This window comes from Corvus hawaiiensis, chromosome 1, assembly GCF_020740725.1.
Source record: "Corvus hawaiiensis isolate bCorHaw1 chromosome 1, bCorHaw1.pri.cur, whole genome shotgun sequence".
In the NCBI taxonomy this organism is placed as follows: Eukaryota; Metazoa; Chordata; class Aves; order Passeriformes; family Corvidae; genus Corvus; species Corvus hawaiiensis.
Genome location: NC_063213.1, coordinates 33,211,812 through 33,234,151, shown reverse-complemented (window position 1 = coordinate 33,234,151; position 22,340 = coordinate 33,211,812). Strand labels below are relative to the sequence as shown.

Genomic DNA, 22,340 nt, shown 5'->3' with positions numbered 1-22,340 from the left:
GGCAGGGGTGGGCACAGTCCCACATGGATCAGGGACAATGTGGGCAGGTTGTGGAGACCCCTGCTCCAGCAGCTCGGGAGACAGTGTGCTGTGCTGGCAAGAGAGAGGGGTTTAAAGACTCCTGAGCTCCCCCATGGCCATCTGTGCCTACATAAACACAGGACTGGGTTTTGCCATGAGCAGGTAAGGGAAGATTGAATTGGTGGGGTGTGAGTGTGAAATGCATCACGTTCTGCTTACCATTGCATTCTCATTGAGGCAGAGCACCTTTGCAAAGCTGAGCAAGTGCTGGATTTACAAGTGACTTTGAGCTCTGGTCGGGGAGGGTGACTGTACTCTCATCTGTCACCTTGGGGTAAAGCTGGGGTAATGCCTCTGGAGATGGGTAAAAACATCTGAATAAACAGAGGGTATGTGGGATCAGTGCCCAGAAAATCCGTGAATAGAGAGATAATTGCTTGCCTTGTTCTGGAGAGTCTTGAGCCTCTAAGTCTGTAGGAGCTGTGCCTTTCCAGACAGGTTTTCCATACAGTGAAGAAAGCACTGCCTTCCTGGGTGTGCAGCACACTCCAGCTCTTTGCAAAGGTGAGAGAGAGGTCTATTTCTGAAGTCAGGTATTGACAAGGAAATTGTGAAAGCTTAAGCCTAAAAACTTAATAGGGTTTTGCTAATACAGGAGAGAGTGTTGGTGCTTGTATATGGATGTACCATAAGACTGCAGGTAACCAAAATCATAGTGAGCTTGGCTAAGGTAAGTAAGTAAAGCTGCTGAGTGGAATACCCAGGCTCCTGGGTTTAGTGCAGGGAGGAGGCCCACGCTTTTACAGGTGTGCCTGACTCCAGAGGTAACAACTTGGGGTGCAAGGCAATCCAGAGTTGTACCAAAAGAAAGCTCAAAGTGATGCCAGCTTGGCTTTGTTTTGTTTTTTTCTATCACTCAGCTGCACTGAAGCCCGACGCCTCTGGTAGCCAGTGGTGGAGCAGTGAGAAGCTGGTTTTGTGCTGCGCTTTTACGGGAGAAGCCTGGCTGCATTAACTCTTACTAAAACAAGCACCTAGAGAACTTAAGCAAAATCCAGTGATGGAGGTCAACTCCACAGAAGCCAGCAGCAGCTCCCAGGGAGGCACCAGCTGGCTGGATCTCACCCTTGTCACCTGCACTGAAACGGTGGCTTTCACAGAAGTGGTGGCAGAAGAGGAGTGGGGATCCTTTTACTATTCCTTTAAGGTATTCTTTTAAGGCGTGCATTACTTTTCTCACATCCTTGCAGCTTTGGAGCATTTTCAGCACAGATGTGGGGAGGCAACGAAGATTATTAAACTTTTTTTTTACCAGATATTGGTAGTTTTTTTCCCTGCAAAGGCAGCTGACAGCATGCGTGAGGCATTAACTGAAAAGCAAAATACTTGCAGAAATTGGACTTCAGATTTACATGTCTTAGCTAACTCTATCCTCTTCCAAGAGAGGACTGTATTGTTTGTCTGTAGAGGTATTGTAATTGTACATGCATCTTTATTCAAAAGCTTGTCTTATTTTTAGCACATTTTTTAAAATGTAGTTTCTTAGAGGCATTATCTTGACATAAGGGATTTCTTTTCAATTTTCCAGCTGCAACAAACATTGTACACAAGTGAGAGGGGCTTTTTGTTGTTTGAGGTTTTTTAACCATGAGGGACTGGTTCTAATTAGTTTGCTTGTTTGTTTGTTAGCTGAGTGGGGGTTGCAGTATCTTTTGAAAGCGGTTGTTAAGAATGCACTGGATGAGTCATTCAGTAGTGAATGCTGTTGAATTGAATGAGAAGTGTATTTAGTCATCTCCAAAACTAAACATCACCCTAGCAATAGGTGAATGTAGGAAAAAGATTAGAGAAGTTCTGAAGTTAATATTTCCTTCAGATTTCTATGCCTGTTGCCATTACTTAATTTCATTCTGAATGCCATGTGCTTCTTTACCGTTATGGCATGTTGTACAAGTTCAAGTTATTAAAAAGTCTGACTAGGAGTACCCTGCCATTCCTTTTGGAGCCTGGGGACCAAAGAGATCAATTTCAGCTGGAAAGATACAGGCACTTATATCGTTTGACAACATGTGAGGTAAAAAGGGATATATTCAGAAGCAATTTTTGTATCTGTGAGATTGGCAGTGCTCTGACACAATCCTGGTGGAATCAGTGGAATTACAGCAGGTTCCCACCCCGATAAAGAAAGAGGTGATCCATAGTGCCAGTCATAATTAATGAAGGTCTCTTTTAACATGCTGCTGATAATCACTAAGATACTACTTCCTACTTAGGATTTCAAGGGTGAAAATTATTTTTTATTCCTTTTTTTCCTCTCTCCATGTTAGACTCCTAAAATGCTCTTGAAAAAAAAATCAGAAGGGACTAGCAAAATACTTTTAACAACTTTCTCTTTATCTCCTGTCTTCTTTTCATAGTTAGGGCTGTAAATCTGAACAATGTAATGGGAGCAGTATTTTATAATGGTAAAAGTGACAATTAATTCCATTATTAGAAAGTCTCCAGGCAGAAAAATGCTTGTTAATAGGAAAGATTGAGTAAATTACAATAATTAGGAAACCAAGGATAGTCATGCATGCTCATCCATTGCTAAAGGAAATGGTTCTGTAGCCGAGAGCTTCTCATTAGACTTGCACTTGAGTCTCTGCCGGATGCCTAGCTGTGGCACATATAGCATGAACTTCACAAGGAGACACATGGATTCCACATCAATTACTAGCTGTTGATCGGCATGGAAGTATTTTTACTCTAGAGATGAGTGATAGCTGGTGCAGCTGTAGGAAAGGAAGGAGAAAGCACCTGCTCTGATGACTACAGTGCAGGGAAGGCAGGGGTCCCTGCCAGCAGTTTCAGCACTCTGTAAAACTCACATGTGGAAGGTACTGCTGATACCTGTTGACTCATCTGGCTGTCCTCCACCAGCTCTGCCTGTGTTGTGGCTGTGTCCTTGCCCACTTCAGAAAGCCAAGATGCATCACCTTTCTCTTTACGAGGCTGTAGTCAAGCAGCTAAAACAATATAAGTTTCGGTTTGGAACAGGTTGAATGAATTTGAAATATAGAGTTCAGTGCTCAAAATGTAGCTTACAAATAGGGTTTGGGCCTTTTACTGGGATTTTCAAACACACTGTAGCCTGTGGCTGACTGTGAAGGCAGGGTGGGTGAGTAGCCACTACACAGATTGACCCCAGAGCCTGTGTGCTAGGGTGCAGACAGAGCACACAAGCTGTTTCTGCTTGGAAAATGCAGGTGTAACCTATCTTATCAAGGCAGTCTTACGAAAACATGATCTAAACTGATAAACGAAGACTAGGGAGTGACATCTGTGTTAATGGCTTTTTAATGATTTTACCCAATGACAGCTGTGTAGGGTATCTCACATGCTGCTCAAACTACATGAGCATGCACTGGTGTCTTCTTTCCCTCCCAAGCTGCAGAAGGACAGCCAGGACCCACTGCAGGTAGTGTCTGTGTTATACTGTGGTGGCAATGTGACAAAAGTAAAATAACGTGCTGTAGAGCATTTCAGTGCCAGAAAGTCCTGTTACAGGCTAAGTTGTGAGTGCTTCTCTTTCAGAAAAATTTGAGCTTCTGTCTGTTCCTCTGCTTAACAACTAAACCCTGCACAGTTTCAGATTAGAAAGTTTTTTGCCAGTTCAGGTTTTTGTTGATTTTTTTGGGGAGGGAGCGGGGAGTGTTTGGTTGATTTATTTTAGCTCAAAAATGGAGCATTTCCTCCACTTAGAGGAATGCAGATTCTCTTCTGGTAGTCGTTACTACAGAAGTGCCAGCTGCTTACCAAAGCTTTGCTAATGAAGTCTGATTTGGGGCCGTGTGAGCTAACTAAAGTGACTCTTGGCATACAGAATGGCAGCTTTTGGGGCAGGACTGGGTGTATCCATTGTATCCATGCGCCATTCAGCACGCAAGAGGAGCTGGCGCTCCCCGTGGCAAAGGCACGGCCTCATTCCCACAGATATTTAGGTCTTGCTGCTGTGTTATGGCAAATTGTCTCTGAAAACCCAGACCATCTTTCTTCCTGGGTGCCTTTCTATGAGGTATCCAGGTAGGTTACTGTCTTAAACTACAAGGAATTCTGCTGGCTATTTCAGCACCTAATTCAGAACAGATGTGCAAATTGGTATTAATTACAGCTCCAACTTCCCAGGCCAAAGGAGAGTTCCTTACATCCCTTAACAATCTCCTCCATATGTGCTTAATCCATGTGTAAAAGGGCTCTAAGTGAGCATCAACTGCACCTGCCAAATACAGTAGTCCAGAAAGAGCAGAAGTCATCTGAACACCTGTGGCCTTCCTCCACTTTAGGACCTTCTTAACTCTGCAAACCTGACAAGGTACAAACCAGAAACTTGCCTGGAGAAGAGCTGGAATCTCAGAATAGGTTTGGCCTGTTTTCAGTAAGGTTTGGGGGGCTCTGTCAGGGCTGGAGGAAGCATTTCCTCAGGCACTCAACAGCCCAGAAGCTTCCACAATGGTAGGAGCATGTGCTTGTCCTCAGAAAGATTGGGTAGGGATCATCTTTATTTTAAGAGCTCTGCTGAGAAAGGAGATGCCCTACTTTTATTCAGGAAAATAAAGGTTGGAGTGCTCAAAACTCCAGTTGCTATTCCTTTCTCAGGGGGACTGTGTTCCCACCATAATTTCCTACCTCCCAGCAGAGCAGGGGTACTTTTTGTTTCCTGCTGTGTAGAGTTGAGTCCTCACCTGTTGAGCAGGACACAAAGGTTTTGTTGTTTACACCCGAAGTTGCTGGGAACACCAATATCTCCCCTGCCAGTTGGGAACCCCAACCACTTGTCCAAATGTTGACAGGACCCTGCCTCTGGCCCCATAAGCCCTGGCCCCTGTGCCATGCAGCATTAGCACAGCAGTGACACTGAAGTGTTACAGCCCTCACGAGGAACTGCGTGCCTGTCAAAACCATCACAAATTATTTTAAACGTGTGTATGTGTCTTTGACTGTCCTCCCCCCACATGGTAGCATTCCCTGTACCTGTGTGTTTTAGCCCCTATAGTTCAGATATTAAACAGGACAGCACAGCCTAGCTCAATTAAGCATAGCTCTAATAACTTGGGCTCCTTATCCATGGAGCTAATGCTCTTTACAAAGGTCGGGGTTTACCACCTATAGCAAAGAGCTGAGGAGACCAGCATGTCGAGAGGTTTTGTAGGAGTATCCTGTTGCATGGATTTGACTCCAGGTGTTCTCAGAGACTGCTGAAGTCACAGTCTGATGTCCCTATCCTTTCATCCAAATGTAGGAGTTGCTTTATCTCCTGAAAAGCATTTGCTTATGCTATTGCTCATTCTGATTTTCAAGCAAATATCACAGAGCATCCAATCATTGAATACATAATAGGAAAATAATAATGGGTGCTGTCAAATTTCTGGAGTAATCTCTGCAAATGCAATCACACATTTTAGAAAATAGACATATCAAATAATTCAGAGGTAACTTTGCAATCTTTCAGTGGGGGGAGAGGAGGAGGATTAAGTTTACACAAATAAGGTGTCAGGGACTCCTGAACACAGCCTCTGCAATATGCTGTAATGACTGTTGCTATTCCTGAGATGCTGTGCTGAGAATGATCTCCTCGGGAAACTGCTGCTGCAGTGCTGTTGGCCAGGCTGGCCTTATCCAGCAGCTTAAATGCAACACAGAAGTGATCTGGCAGTATGACAGCCCAACTGGGAGCAGCTCTGAGCCAACAGATTTGGGCTGTTCTACACTAGCAACCCTCATACTACTGTCCCTGTGCTCCACACAGGCACATGGTTTGCACCTGTCTGCCTCTCCTATATAAATATGCCTAGAAAGTATAATTTTTTTACATTTTTTGAGATATTTTAATTTTACAGATTAGGCATACTTAAAATCATTTTAAGTGATTAAGAAAAACAGCACTTTACAGTTTTAAATAGAGCTGCCAAAATCATACAATTATGGATGGACCTTTGAGTGACCTAATATCTTTCCACTTTTTGAAAATACTCTACGAAATAGATAGATACACCAGTAAAAATTTATGTTTCCTGATGACATTTAAATCAGGAATTTCTGTCTAATTCTGTGAAAGTTTCCTAGAGTAAAACATCCTGCAGTAACTGAAGAGTACTGCCCGCATTTATTATCTGTCTTGTACCAAATCACAGCAGAATGGCAAATAAGAACTATTTGGTAATAGAATTGAATTAGACACATTTGTTACTGACTGTCACCGTCACACCTATGGAGAATTTTGGGGCAGGGTGGGGGCTTGTTCAGCTGTTGAGGTTGGAAAGATCACTGCAATTAGCATGCACTAGATCGTGTGCACTGAAGGAACCCTGCTCATCCATAGTGGTGATGTCAGAGCTAAGAAATAAGTTTTTTTAAAAAGCAGACATTCACAAAATAATAATGATAATAATAATATATATATACAGCTTTGCTAGATTTCAAAAAGATGAGAAAGTAATCTTAATAACAAAATTAACCCTTTCCATGAGAAAGTGTCCTGATTTAGTGAATAGACTTTCTCAGCTTGTCTGTTTCCATAAGTCTACAAGGAAGAAAATGTTATAGATCTTTCCTCTACGTAATGCATGAACATTCCACACTATGAGTGGAATACCAAATCGACACAAACTCATGAAAAACTGCCTCTCAAGTTCGACAGAACAGAAAAAAATCAACTCATGTTCCTTCCAGCTCTGTGTTTTTTCCAACGATAAGGACTCCTTGGGAAGTGACTGTTGCCAGCACCTTTGATATGTTGTGAAGGTTTCTTGTGGCAATGCATCCCAGCATCACCAGAATGTCCCATAACCTTGTGCTGGGAGGATAACCCAGGTAGTCAATTAGAAAGCAGCTCAGTGAGGCAGCCTCTGCACAGGGGATAGGAGGGCCATCAAGCACAACCAGTAGTGTTTAAATGAGAAAACAGCAGTCCCAGAGTCAAACCTGGGGCTGAACTAGTGTTTATGCACTTTGAATCAGGCTCCATCCCAGGCCATGCTAATTAAAAAAAAAAAAAAAAAAGAACTCCTAGAGGTCTTGTTGCCTGCCCAAAGGTGTTTTTCTCAAATTCAATCATAATGGAAGCACTTTCAAAGACAAAATACAAAACTTAGCTTTGAACTTTCTTTTTTACCTTTCTTACCTTCACATGAGTTTTCCCTGGGCTTTTAGGTGTCAATCAAATTGTCTTCCCAAAATTTTCAGGAACATCTTGTGTGAACTCTGTGTAGAAACATCTTCTCAGTTTTGCCTTGCTGGATGGAGAACCTTCTTTTGAAACATATTTGTATTACAGGGGTGGACAGTACAGCTTCCCGCTGCTTGTGACAGCTAAGGCAGAAGATTTCAGTGACCTTCACAGTGTTTTGAGCATGTTTCTTTCCTATTGAGACAAGGCCTACCAGGAAATGAATCAAGAATATTTCAGCCTTTTTTTTCAGCTTTTCTTTCCTTGAGCATTAAGAGATGACTTGAATTACTCATCTGAATCTTCACATTCAGGTGATTAGCATTTGCTGTGTGAAGCTTGATTCTAGCCCAAGTATTCTGTTTGTTGTGCCTGTTCTTGTAAGATATTTGGTGCCCCTTAGTTTTTTCCTTCTTGAAAGTCAGAATTACTGTCTACAACTAAAGTATATGCAATGCACCTGCAGCTTTTCTTCAAGCAGATTGCTGTTAGGTTGTGGGGTTTTTTCACAACCCAACTTCCATAGAAAGTTTCAACACAAGAAGAAATATGGATGTTTCCTTGGCAGTTTAGTCAAGTTTGTTCTCTTTTTGTGTATTAAAGAACCTTTATTTTGTAGGTGGTAAGCATAACCATAGTCATGACCCTTTCAGCGGCATCACACTTCATTTCTGAAAGCCCACAATTTAAGCTGGTCACACTTGGCAGAAATTCTTCATCTCAGGACTCCAAATAAGTGTAAGAAAAATGCCTTCTTAAAGAAAAATGCCATCTTATGCTTTTAAAGTCCTTTTTCCTAAGACTTGTATGTTTGTGCCATTTCTATGCCAGTAGCCTTTACACCCATACTCTTTACTTGCAGAGTAAATTTTAATTTACATAAAGATTCCCAGAAAGATCTGAGCTGTTCATGCTTCTGTGATAAAATAAATAATATGCAATGTGTGCAAACTATTCATCTGATTATGTGTGTGTGTGCGTACCTTTCAGTTTTAAGAATATTCCTTAAGAAAATAGGTCTTATGCACACTTGTGTGTGTGCATAATAGTTCAAGTAGAGAAGAACTTCTTGAGGTCACCTGAACCAACCACTTGAAAGCAAATTCAAACTGCGCCAGATTTCTCAGGGCAGTGTCTATTCAAATATCTCTGGGGATGGAAATCCCACAGCCTCTCTGAGTTCACATCCCGGTACTTGACCACCCTCATGAAGAACACTTTTTTCCTAATGTCTTATCAAGATGTCCCATGTTGAAACCTTTGTTTGTGGACTCTTGCCCTTTCTTAGTGCACATCTGAGAAGATTCTGGCTCCATCTCCTCTGCACTCGCCTGCTAGATAATTGTGGGTAGCTCTTAGGCCCCAGACAGCTCCTCTAGGGTTTCTGCTGTGGAGGAATCTGGCAGTATGGAAAAGAGGTGTTTCATTATTTTTTCTGTGTTTATTTATTTAAAAATTCTATGAATTAAATCAGAGGTTTAGCCAGTGCCTTTAAAACTCCCTAACTGGGTTAATGAGTGTATTTCTATGATTCCTTTCAGTGTTGCACTCCAAAGTGCAATTTGCCTTAGAGATAAGCTGATTAAAAATCCCTGATGGAAATCAGTCAAACTGCATAACACCTGTCTGCCTCTGGAAAATTAATCTTCCTGGTTTGGGTGGATTTTGGGTTTTTGTTCGTGGTGTTGGATTTTTGTTGGTGGGGGTTTTTTTGTTTGGTTTAGGGTTTTTTTGGTTTTTGTTTGTGGTTTTTTTCTAAGGGTTTTAAGTTCCCATCCTAAATGGGGGATGTTAAAATAGCAAATCTGTCCTGAGCATTTTCAGTTGTCAATGTTCAAAACTCCAGATCTTCTACAGCAGCATCAAAAAAAAAAAAAAAAAGCTAATCTAGACTACTCCATTTTTCCACATGGTCTGCAATTAATGTGATTATTTTAGAGAGCGAGAAAAGATTTTTCTATTTGTTTTTCCTTTCTTCAAGAAAGTGAAATGCAATCTACTGGTGGTGAACCTGACCATGAGTATGATAGTTACCCAGTTCAACAAAGGGACTTATATATTCTTCTTGTGTGTTAAGAACACTCTTACAAAATTTTTGGCTTGCTCCATGATTGTAGCTCTCTTACAATCTCAATTGCTGCTATGCTAACCCCACAATTTCTAAAACATACCAAAGGCAAGATCATTTGTGTATTCCCAGAGTTTATCAGCCGTCAACAAAAACCTGTTCAGAGACTTAAGCTGCTACTGGCTTGTGATATGAGGGATCAATGCCTCTTCTTCACCCGAGACCAATACCATTGTGCAGGAAGACACCAGGTCAGCAGGGCCATGAATTTACCACAGACGTGCTGTCCTCATATTAAGAGGCCAGTCAGCCATTCCATGCATGGAGTATTTCTCCCTCTCTTTTTCTATTTGTTCATTTCTTACCTGGAAACCTACTTTTTCCAGGTTATTTCCCAAGCAGCCTCAGCAGCTAGAGCTAAACTGTTTTAGGATTGGGTCCCTGTTCAAGCACAAATAAGTTTTGTCCATTGATAGTTGAACCTCTTCTTCTATTAGGCAACTTCTCTAATATCAGACAAAGACTTTTGCACCTCAAGACATAAGGAACAGCACCTCCACTGGAATGGGCTATCAGGTATATCACTGTTCCAGTCACAGCTGGTGCTCCCCACCAGAAGGGATACAGATCCTGAGAGATTACAAAGCAAGGAAGTTGATTGGGAAGAACTGGAAGGAGGGATGGCGTTGTGGTACCAAAATGCCACCCAACATCTCCAAAATGATTTAACTATGGTCTTGATTAAAGGGGTTTGCAGGGGTGATCTTTGCCTCAAATACAAAGCAGAATACACCTCTTGCTAGACTTACCCCAGCCTCTGGATTCAGAAGTTTTATCAGAGAAACAAAATGACAAGCCTCTTTTATAGCCAAAGGAAAATTCACACACTTCAGACAGGTTTTCAGGCTTACATTTCACCCATGAAGAGGCATTTTCTTCATTGACTTAACCTGGTTTTAATCGTAGAGCAACTTAGCAAAGCACAAATATGCGCTCTGGATGTCAAGCACCTCCATGCTCCAAACACAGCAGCCTTGTGGGACAGCAGCATGTGCAATGGCTCTGGTCAAGTCAAGGAAATCCTCTTGACTTTCATTTGTTGGTGACCTTAACAATGTCAACAACATCTCTAACCTGAAATAACTGCTGTATGATACTAGTCTCTCATGGTATTCTCGTGTAGTGTAGTTATCAATGCCCATTGCAAAAGAAACCCTTGTCCACAGAGGTTTGGGAGATATTATTATCTTGCTTTCTATCAGAATGCTTCTGATGGTTGCACAACATGCCATTGAAAAATGTTTTCTGTAGATTACCTTGTCCAGGACTGTTACTAAGAAATGACTTTTGTTTGATGAATGAACAAGACATGAAATTAAACACTTCTATGTCTAAGCAACCTGAACATGATAAATAAAACTAGAGAAAATTCAGCTGAAGTGAAATTCAAGGATACATCAGCTATCTCTCTAATCTAATAACTATTTTTAAGACCTTCACAGATGGAAGTTTTACTGGCTCAATCAATCTCTCTATCTATGATATCTTTTTAAGTCTTTTTTTTCTTTTTAAATTTTCATCGTGAATTCTGTGCTGTAGTTTTGATTTTTGTCCGGTCTGCAGTGGATCTAAAGAAAAGATTAGTCCTTTCCTTTTCTACATCAGTCTTTTTGTGTCCTCAAGGCTATGTTCATCTTTTCCTGCAGATGGCTTTTCCTGGATTTAGCAACTTGATTCATTCAGTCATTTTGCCTGACTATATCCTTTATGTCAACTCATTGCTGTGTGTCCCTCTCGAAGCACTGTGCCCAGGAGTGGGCATGGCCCAGCGGAAGGATTAGAGCAGAGGCACATGAGCGTGGTGTTGATCCCAAAGTGGTGGTGGCTGTTGCTGTCATGGTAGGGTGATGTCATGATGTTCTGGGGCACTTTGCATGTGCACTGTGTGTGAGGGTTGACATTTTGAAGGCTGGTCCAACCAAGTGTGATTACACTCACTACACTGTAGTCCTGCACTTCTACTTTGTTGGACAGCATCTTGCTTTTTTCCCAGTACGTGTTTCCAATTCATGAAGATAATTTTGAATTCTAATCCTAGCCTCTGCAAAGGCCTTTATCACAGTGGGCATCCCATTAATAACCATGGAATTTTTCATTTTGCAAGTTAACATAGACTGAGAGAGGCTGCAGTGATTTAAGTTGCCTATTTTTATGGCTCCTTAATCCCCAGGAATGAGATATTTTTCCCTTTTGTCTGAATGGCAGCTCCCACAAATAGATTAATAGAAATTTTGGCTTTATTTCTTTGTCTACAGCCTTTCAGACTTACCTCTATTTTCAGCGTTTGCATCTTTTAAGTTATCTTTGCAGTCTGGTTTAAATTCTGGAGTCTAAAATTGCTTAAAAAGCATTGCTTTTAAATTGGTAGAAGGGATTTAAACTGACCATTTGTGCTGTGCTCCCATGGTGGGGAAACATCTTTCTAACAAGATCTCTGTTGCTCCATAGCTATTTCTTCTGTGGGAATCATAAGAAGGTTTGAATGTCAGATCCTTGTTCTGTTCCTATCCATATCAGTATAACACATGAATATAGAATTCCTTTCAAGAAAATGCTCTTCTGATTTTACACCAAAGAAAATGGGAACAAGTCTAGTCCCTTATTTTCTTCAGGTTTTCTGAAATGGAAAAAACAAAACAAACCCTGAGGAGAAATCACTGATTTCAAGGAAAAAAATTATGTGAAATCTTACCTTTTATGATTTTATTGTCTTCCAAAAAGATATTTCCTTCCAATTCCTGTACTAAGAACAGCACCCCCATAAAAATAGCTTCGCCTATCTCTGTCACACATTTTGAAGGAAATTTGTTTCCAAGAAATTCAAGAGATTTGCAGATACCCCAAAAAGGTGGTTTTTATTTTTTAATCTAAAAGTATCTAGCTCACACAAGTTGTCTCATCTAGGTCACTCTATAATCAGTGGAGACAGCCCATCCCAAAGTAGGTGAGATGAGTGGTGACTCATCTCTGAGACACTGCTATTACTTAGACAATACTATGACAATTTAGAATAGTTCTGTCTCTTTGGAACTTTAAAGTTAGGTGAGATGACATGAATGGTAGATTATGCTGGTGAAAATCATCATGCTGTGAAAAGTGAAATCCTTTCAACACAGCCTTCATTGTTTGCTTAAAATGATCACTGGGCTCAGGCACAGAGTACAACCTCAAATTGCTCCTCATCAGGTCTTGCTTGCCCTGCATGACCACATAATCCACAAGGTAGTGTGGCTCCCTACCTGGAGGAAAGCAGACGCTGGTTCCCAGGAGTGGCTGCCCAGGGGGACGATGGGAGGGACGAGGAGGGACCATGACTCCTGGCCAGGAGGGGGCTGAGAGGTGAGGAGGCATGAGGCTAGTTACAAAGCAGAAAGCTCCGTGTCCCTGCTCCCTTACTTTCATTCCACCTTCCCTCCCCACGCTCACAGTGAGCTATTTTATTTGCAAGCAGAAGGAACTCTGTTTTCTGCTCACCCACAGTGGCTTCCAAATGCTTTTAATGAGTATCCTCTTCTGCTCTACCAGAAGGCTGCTTCTACTAACCCAGTCAGGTAAGTGGGGTCTCACTTACAGCATCCTTCCCCCAACCTGCTCAGGACAGGTCCTTGGGGTCACATCTGTAGGGCCAGCACCTGGCACCCCTCCTCACCTGCATCCCTCGCCTGCCTCCTCCATTTTCCTCTAACTCCCATGTTATGGGTTTGCTGTCTGGAACTGGAAGATCCCAAATGACTGCACTGACGTAACATAAAACTCATCCCAGTTACGAGGATGTAAAGATTGGGTGTGCACTCACCAAACAAGCAAACGTGGACACACACCCTGTTGATCTTGCAGCCAGAGCATCCTGATGCTTTGAGAGCACGAATAGCTTTCTTACTTTGTTTTCTTTGTACACACACCACTAGGGGACGTTTTGTCATCACGTTTCAGTCGCTACACAGTTACACTTTTCCTTAGTGGGTCATGCTTCCTTTTCCGTCTTGGTGCACATCTAGATCATGGAGTGGATGTCTGAATTTCATAAGGCTCGTGAACGACCCGGACTCACTGAAGTTGGGAAAGAGAGAAGTATTTATTTCCCCCATTTCTCCAAAGGAGCCCATCTATCAACATTCCTTATGAAGCGAGGCAGCTGGTTATTTCACAGCTTGCTGGAGCAGCGCAAGAAAGCTGAGAGCTGACTCTCATTTTAGCACTAACTGTGGAATACAGACACTGCTAGTGGTTTTGTGAAGAGAGGAGTAGTATACAGCCACTGCAAACCAAACCGGGATGAACATCACTACCAGTGATGCATGTTAAGTATTTTCTGAAAAAACAAGAATGTCTTTTAAACTAAGTAGTAGATATCAATTGGCAAAATTCAAATTTCACTCCTATTTTCCGTTCTCATCTCATTTGTCTGAGGATAAGTGACTGTCTTAACCCAAGCCAGTACCCACCCACCCATCTATTTGCTTTTTCCCTTCTCTCTAATGCAGACAGAGCAGCTGGTGACTCTTTGGATTCTCTTTATTGTCACAATTGCTGGAAACGCCACTGTGCTCTTCTCTACCTGGAGGAGGAAGCGGAAATCTCGAATGACCTACTTTGTTACTCAGCTGGCAATCACAGGTAGTGTATGGGAGGGGAAAGGGCACCTGACCTACACAGGAATCACTATTAAAATGACCAATAAGAAAATGTGAGTTGAGCGGTGAAGAATTCAGTTGTCACCAGTTGCAGCTTGCCATAAAGCAAATGGATGGCTGTTTATCTTAGGGCTCAGTCTGACTCTGATCTAAAAAGATGTTGCTAGATGTAGTAGTATGCAGCAGCTGCAACTCATTGATGCCACTAAATCTTATCTTCCAGTATGAGTTTGCATCCGCATTTCCCAGAACCTGTCTCCAGCTGTTGTCATAGAACTGCTTAAATTAAACTAGTTTAAGATGAATCTCTTGTGTTTTTCTACTAAAACTACTCCATCAATTATGCTCCTGCAGTGAAGAGTGAAAATAACTTCATGTTGTCAGGTTTAACAAAGTAAGGGAAATATAACAATATAAAGGGGGAGAGAAATGCATTTAGGTATTTTTTTTATGGAAAAAAGGATGCTGATCCAAGGACTTTGTAGTTTTTAAACAGAATGTAAAATGTACAGAAGCCTGGTTTGTAAAATGTCAACCTCAGCAAGAGGAAAAGAAAATGAGCATAAGCAGCACATTGTTTCTCTGTGGTCTTGAATGGACTACATTTGTGGGGGTTTAAGTTTCCCAAGGGAAAATATGTGCTGTTTCTATAACAGTGTCCTGCTACTAATCCCTGCTTACAAGACATCTGTGTATACACAAAACACTGCTTACAAGACACTGTTTGTGTATACAGGATATCTATATTCCTTCTATTGCTTTTTTTTTTTTTTTTCCTAAGCTATGGTAAGAATTACAGCACTTTTTCACTAAAGAGCCGTTTAATGTATGATTTCCCACCAATACCACATCCTCCTTTGGTGTCTGTTGTACCTGTGTTTAAACTGGAAAAACAAATTACTCCACTGCCAAATTTTCAACATGCATTTTTGCAAATAAATGAACTCCTGCTCATGGTCTCAACCACATCTGCTCAGGAGCATGTCCAGTTTTAAGAACTACTCTCAGCTGAAGCAGATAGACCAGGGTGTACAAATTGATGCAAAGAGGCAGGCCTGTAACTACAGGTGATATGAGAATTCTTGCAAGGTGAGGAGGTAAAGGTTTGCAGTGACTCCTCTTCTGAAGTGCTGACAGATGGTTTTCCTATTTGCCTGAGTCATCTGTAGTAAATGGCTTTACTTCTTATCTCAGTTGTGACCTTTATGACACTTCCTTCATGTGCCAGTGGTATTTACCATCAGGTAAGGCAGGTCAATACAGCCTCACCCCCAGCTTGGAAGCATCAATCACAGATCAAACCTTACAGTGTTCACAGGAGTTTCAAAATAAACAGTCTCTGCTCAAAGAGTTCCCAATCCCAGATGAATGGAATGTACTCAGGCAACCAAGCAGAAGTACAGGCAAAGAGCAGAGGAGCAGAGGAAGCCCCAGATGGACACCATCCATTTTCTACTTACTGACAGGTGTACTGGGGAGGCTACTGCTGTTGCGGTGCTGGAAAAGGGTCTTAGTGCGAATTTTGCCATTTTGGACCTGTAGGAAAGAGGACTTTTTGTATTAGAATGGAGGTGCATGGAGAACTATTCACTAGGGGTTTAAATACTGCCTGCATGAAGGGAGAGGAAGGCGTTGCAAGTGCAGTTTTTGAGGGAGCTGAGATAATCAGTGGCAGTGGCAAAGACAACAAGGCAAATATACCATTAGATGTGGGCAGCAAATAGTGCAATACAGCTGATGTTATAATTTGACTGAGGTCCATGTGCTCCACTTGCTGAGTTTTCTGACTTCTCCTTCCCTAAAATTATCCCTGACTTTTAAAATTGCCTGAGTTCAACAGTCTGTTCCATTTATTATAAAAATTCACATAGAAAGCTCACTTGACATTCACATCTGCAAGGTTAAAAGAAGTAACTCCAGCTTAAACATCAAGGTTCCTTTCAAGCCATGTCGACTTCTTTTTTGTGATGCAGGAGTCAGAACTCTAATTTATCTTCCTGCACCGAGACTGCCTGTCAGTATTTTGGCACAAGGAAATGACTTAATTCCTGAAATGGAGTCATTTCGTCTTTTTATCTTTAGAAATATTATTAAGAACAAAGCAAGCTGGCAACAGCCATCATCCTTTCACAACAAGTTATGAGGTAGATGCAGAACATTATGAAAACACTGACTTGTCACATTGCTTTGACATGCCAAGCATATTTAAATCCTACCAACTAAAGCCTAATCTCCTGGCAAACAGTTTCTGCTTAGTCAATATTACTACTTCCATCTATTTTGAGGTTCTTAAAATATTTATTATTTCAGCCCCAGTAGCAGAAAGAAGAATAATGGATATAGCTTTATCAATGCAGGCATTTCAAAGCCATTTAAAAACTTTTTGTCTATTGATCTGTGGCTCAATAGTTGAGTAGTGCACTCAATTCTCACATTTTCCCACTAATGTTGTACCAAAATGAAATTAAAATACAGCCTGCCTGTTAGAATAAACAAAGTGTTCAAAGCAAAATTGTGGATAATACATGAATAGGAAATTAGCACTGTTGTTCTTCTTGACTGGTTGCCAAGCCAGATGCAGATGAGAAGTAACTAGCTGATTGAGGCTTCTTTCAACACTGACAGAATTCAGTGGTACAACCCACTCGGCAAATCTAGAGAAGACACTTACTGATCCCTTACTACATCATAATTCAACGTGGTGCTCAACGTTGCAGGAATCCGTAGGAATGTGAGTAATCCCTTCAACTTCAGAATGCTTAAGGATGTTGCTGAAGCCTGGATTCACAATATTCACAATATACACTTATACAATGCTTGTGTCAGTACTGCATTTAAGTCTATGTCTAACTCTCAGTTCATGCATAAATCTCTTTGAAATTATCTGGGAATTAAGCACTAGGAAATCAGCTAAGAGTTAACAGCTGAGCTGAACAATAGTACTAATCACTCAGCATCAGCTAATTTAATGAAGAGGAATATTGCCATATTTGCCTTGTGTTCAGTTTTCAGTTTGCCTTTGGGCATACTCCTCTTCTGTAAAAATGTTTTTCTTAGAAACAAGTTTGTCTGTGCAGACTGAAACTAAAGCTAGGTTTCCTACAGATTTCTATCTCAAAGGTAATTTAGTTTCTCAGAAAGAGCAAGCTCTGAAGAGTACCCTGTGAGGAGGGTAGCTCTAAACACTTTTCCCCAAACAGATTTCTTCTGAGTTTAGCGCAAGTTATGCTCATGGCATAGCTATCTCTCCTGGCAGGAAACCTCTCACATCTTCCCCTACCTGATGCCACTTCACATACCTTCAGAGTCTTAGTGTCTTTAAGATGTTTGCCTCCAACTGAAATCACCAAGTGCTTCAAGATCAAAGAGTAGGATGAGTTCACAGGCGCTGTATTAAGCTGGAAATATTGAAGGGAAATATTGTTTTCAGAAAAGATTGTTTTTCCACGCATTTATATCTGTATAGGTCAGTTTACCCAGCTCTACCAAATGAAGGCCTTCTTAAGTTTACTCTCAAAATGTAACAGCAGTGGACATGAGGATATATCAAACTCAATTATTTGAGTAGTAGTGGATAAGGAATGTAATTTATGTGCCAAAGAGTTAACTCAGTAGAACTCTTATTATTTGACCAATTCCAAAACCAATCAAGCAAGATATTAAAAAAATCTGCTGAAAGAATTTTGCTTCTCATTATTTTCCATTCAACTTTAACTACTACTGACAGAGGAACGTATTTATGTTCCTTTTATTGACCAGAAGTAGGTAGTTTATTTAGATCTTTTTCTCCAACATTAACATCTGGAAAGTTGGAACTTGAAATGTCATGACCTTTAGCTCAGTGTGTTTCTCTTTCTCTTCCACCATTTAGCAGAGATCAGTAATTTAGGAACAGTGTTACATTTTGTTCATTTTTAGGGGTAGAAATACACGCAGGCACTTTACTCCATGCCAAACTCGAAGCTATAGTCTGACAGTCTTGTTTGGAAATACTTGCTCTTGTAGGTATTGCTGTGGCTGTAATGAAGAAAGAAAATAGAAGGAGCATCACCTAACTTCTATGGTAGCTTACATATAGACAGGAAAACAAAAGATGTTCTGTAAACATATGTAGCTACAGTCCATATTATGGTATAAATACCAAATCCTAAGGGATAACTTGAGAAAGACAATAAAAAGAAAAGGAGGTAATTTAAAAAGTGATATAAAGATATTTGTATCATTGCCACCTTCTTCAGTTGCACCCAGAAAGCTGAAGGCCTTGATTCTTATCAGCTGCACTCATTTTGTTCAGTGTTTGGTAAAAAGCCAGTACACTGAGAACCTGCTACAAGAGGGCAATGCAAGCATATGGGTGGAAATGGACCCTGCTAAAGGAAAGTGTTTGTTTCTGTGTTGCTTCTACCTGGAGAGAGCATGACTGTGAGACTAAAACCAACTGGGCTCAATCACTGACTTCTAGAATAACTTTGGATTACTGAAGGGAGAGACTACCAACTAATTTTCTGGTTAAATGCACTAAATGAGCGCATCTAACTGTGCAGCTACAAGAGTTAGACATGAACAGATTTTGTCCTTCTTTTTCTTCTTCTTTTTTTTCCCCTGCCCCAAAACCAGTAGGGCACTGACTACTTTAATGGACTGTGCCTCTCCTTCAAAAATTTTCTTCATTGTTCTATGTGACTTGACAGAATGAAAATGACTTGTTACTCCATGATCTGTAGAAAAGCTTAATATAATAACACCATTACCCAAATTAACATGTAGAACATTATTAACAGATAATGGTCTCTGTTCCGGCTTTTCATCTGGAAAACGGTACTTGGAATATTTCTGAACTTCAGAGAAATCATACATAGAAATTTATCAGTTTTAAAAGTACCTTAGACATCACAGTGATTATGAGCATTGGAAGTTAATTGCACAGAGCCAATTAGCAGCTAAATCAGCAAGTCACCTTAATGGAGGTAGACTGTTGGCAGCCAAAAAGTCTACAGAGTTCCCAGTTAGACTGGAAAACTTGCCTATCTTGCCAGCTGGGTCTTGGCTGGAACCTGACAATATGATTTACGTGATTGTCCACCTAAGACACAGAAACCTAATGCAGAAAAGTGAACGAATTCCCAGAAATGTCTTCTTCCTCTTTCCACACTAACTGTCTGCTAATTTGTGGGAAAAATATGAAGGCTGAGGAAAGGTGAGCGGTTTCATCATCCTACCTGCAGAAAAGAAGACTTGGAGGAAGTTACAATTGTACTGCAGAATTCACAGCTAAAATTTAAAGAAGGACCTGTGCATTTCTTATATTCATTATGTCCTAAAACCTCTTGAAAGTGTAATTAATGTAAGGAAACTGTCTCTGCTAATGGATTATCTGTGTTCTGCACTGCATGCTCCCGTCACTGCTGAAAAGGGTTTGTCAAGACTGGGAAGAAAGAGTGTAATTTGTTAATATTCCCTTGGGCACAGACACTGACATTTTACATAGTACTCAATGGCATACAAATTCCCCACTTTTGCAAGCAGCTTGGTTCCCACACACCTAGCTGGAAGTCTATGAACTCTGCAAATCACCCCAGTGTACACACAGCTTGAAAAATAGAGAAAGAAATAGGTTTTATCCACCCTTCCTCTGTATGCTATGGAAACCATAGCATTTAGTACAAGTTCCATTTTGCATTCACAGAATAAATGTGATTCAATTTACCAAGAGCATAAATGGTCTCTGGGAGTAAACAGAGCCATATTTGTATTCCTTATTCAATGCATCCCATGAAAATATGTGAATAAGAAAATTTGTTGCATGGCTGCATTATTTGCCTGGAAAAGAAGCAATCAATTTTCCATCCTCATTCTGCCAAGAAGACTAATTCAGTAAGAGGAAAGCAACACAGGACTTACTTTAAGTTAGGTATGTATTAGTGTGCCCCCACAAACTGAGACATAATGCAGGAAAAGATAAACGTGGTCACAGCCTGCAATACCCTGTGGCAGCACGAGGCAAAAAAGATTTGCTGTCCATTGCCATTCCTGGCAATTTAGTAATGTCTAGGAGAAACTCAAATTCTCCTTTGAACTTTTACTCAGATTTGAAGATGAGTCATAGGTCCCTAGTTTGTAATATGCAACTTGGACACTGGTGCTGTACAATTCCAGCTTGATATTATGAATCATCTTCTACTATACTCTAAGATTTCCTATGTAAAAAGCCATGAGTATTTCTGCATGTCTGTATGTATTCATTTCTCTCTGCATAAACAGTTAGTCAAAACATATTTTCTCTTTTCCCAAAGAAAATATCCAATACATGCATCGCTCTTAAAATGTATTTTCTCCCAAACCAGTCCTGAAGTAGACGGGGTAAAAAGTGGAATATCCTCAGAAGTTAGGAAAGGAAACCAGAAGTGAACTTCATCATCAAAACTGAGAGACAGAAAGAAGCTTTGTGTGAAGGAGACATGTTCTCTTTAGGGGTATCAGGATCTCTATTTCACAGTGTTTGGTCAGACAGCCAAAGGAAAACAGAGTACATTTCATGTTTTAGAGGTGAAATCATGAAGCAAGAGGTCTGACATAGAAAACTTGGTGTCCTGAAAATACTTTGTTCCAGTCCAGTCTAATGGTGTAGGAACGTTGAATCTGGGACTAGTGCACAAACATCCATGAAGTTACACTACTTCCTGTGAGGTCTAAAGAAAAAGAAATTTTTTTTGGTGCAAAATTTACCTCCTTGAGAAGGTAAAGTTACGATACCACAAGACTGGGACTATAAGAAAAAAGGTAGCCTTGGAGACTTGGCAGTAATCCTAGGGTCTAAGGCAGTTGGATGGCCTTTGCCTTTCTTGTATGTGCCCAAAAGGATTGGAGTCAAGGAAGTATATGAGTTAAAACAAAGAAATGGCAATGGAGCAAATCTTGCTGCAGTAACCAGAGAGTTTTAGGCCAGAATGAGGTACTCCAAAAAGCTGGCTGGGAGCTATTGTAGATATGGGACATTTGGAAAATGCAGAAATGAGCTGCAGGTTTGCTGACAACAGCTTCTGCTTTAGAATCCAATTCCAAACAAAATACTAAGTGTTTTTAACCAGCCCACAAAAGGAAACTTGTTATGCTGTATTTTTCTTAATGCTCGTGTAGTTTTAGATACTTGAATACTTTCTCAAGGGCTCACTGGAAAGTCCGGAACTGGACACAGTATTTGTGTTTGCTAAGACTCTATCCATTGTAGCTCACTGCAGTAGGAAACAGCAGCACTAGCACAAAAAAAAAAAAAAAAGAATCAGCCGATGTGCAGTAACTATAAGGATAGAATGCAATGTCCCTCACATTAGTGGCAATACAAAGGTAATGAGCTATCCAAATTTTCTACTGGAAGCAAGAATGATCACCCCCTTAAAACCCCTGCAGTGGTTTTTATTTATATAGCCTAGTTTAATCTTACAAATGCAGGAACAAGATGTCCATGATTCATGATTTGTAATTAATACAATCACAACCCACTAGGTAGACATCCTTAAACCAGTATTTTTCAGTCTGTTTTCTGTGAACAGTGGTCTTCAGATCCCTTTCAGGTAGCAAAACCACTCTGCAGCATAAGCCCAAGTATAGAGCTGAGGTTCATACAGGGAAGGAGAATTCATGAAAAAGGTCTCTTCTTTCCTCAAAGTACAGTACCTAAATGCTCTACTAAATTGCTCTGGAAGGAGACAGTTTGTGTGTTCATCATACACAGAGACTCAGAGTGGGATTTTCAGTGTGCTTAAGGATATAAGCTATATCTCACTCTGCAACTGCAAAACAGCAGACACTCTCTGCTTGTCAGTAGTTTCAGTACCATTTTCAGTGTAGGATATGGTCATATGGTTTTTTCCACATTCTAATGGACCACCTGGGACCCTGAGAATTTAGTAACAAAGATGATATGCCCTCATTTTATCTGCATCTCAATCACTTTAACACTCTGAAGCCAGATATATCTTTTTTTACTTTGTATTTTGTGGAGTTACAAAGCATTTTCACTAGATGTGTTGATTCTTGTCCAAAGAATTTGAGTATTTCCTGATATAGCCTTTAGGGACTTAATAGGTTTTAGTTCATAAATCCTCTTGCTTCCAAAGCAGAGGAAAAACTAACTACAACATGCCTATAAATATGCAATACAGCGTGCAATGATTATTCCTTTGCAGTGTATATGTATGTTTAAAATCACAAGCAGGCACCAGACTTCTGTTCCTAAGTCATCCAGGAGTGTTTTTGAATGCCATCCCTCAGGTTTGGTCCCCTGGACATCCTCGGAAAGGAAATAAGAAATATTAATGTAACATCTTAGTGACAATCCTATCTCCCCAAA

General features: G+C 40.6%; 1 protein-coding gene across 2 annotated transcripts in view; it reads left to right on the top strand.

Moving 5' to 3' along the window:
• The first annotated feature begins 925 nt into the window (after positions 1 to 925).
• Positions 926 to 22,340, top strand: part of NPSR1 (neuropeptide S receptor 1) — a 58,343-nt gene continuing 36,928 nt past the window's right edge. For both annotated transcript variants that reach the window (XM_048299169.1, XM_048299164.1), the window contains exons 1-2: positions 926 to 1,228; positions 13,841 to 13,973. In XM_048299169.1, the coding sequence (XP_048155126.1) occupies positions 1,082 to 1,228; positions 13,841 to 13,973 (280 nt within the window). In that variant the 5' untranslated portion in view covers positions 926 to 1,081. The remainder of the gene's footprint in view (positions 1,229 to 13,840; positions 13,974 to 22,340) is intronic.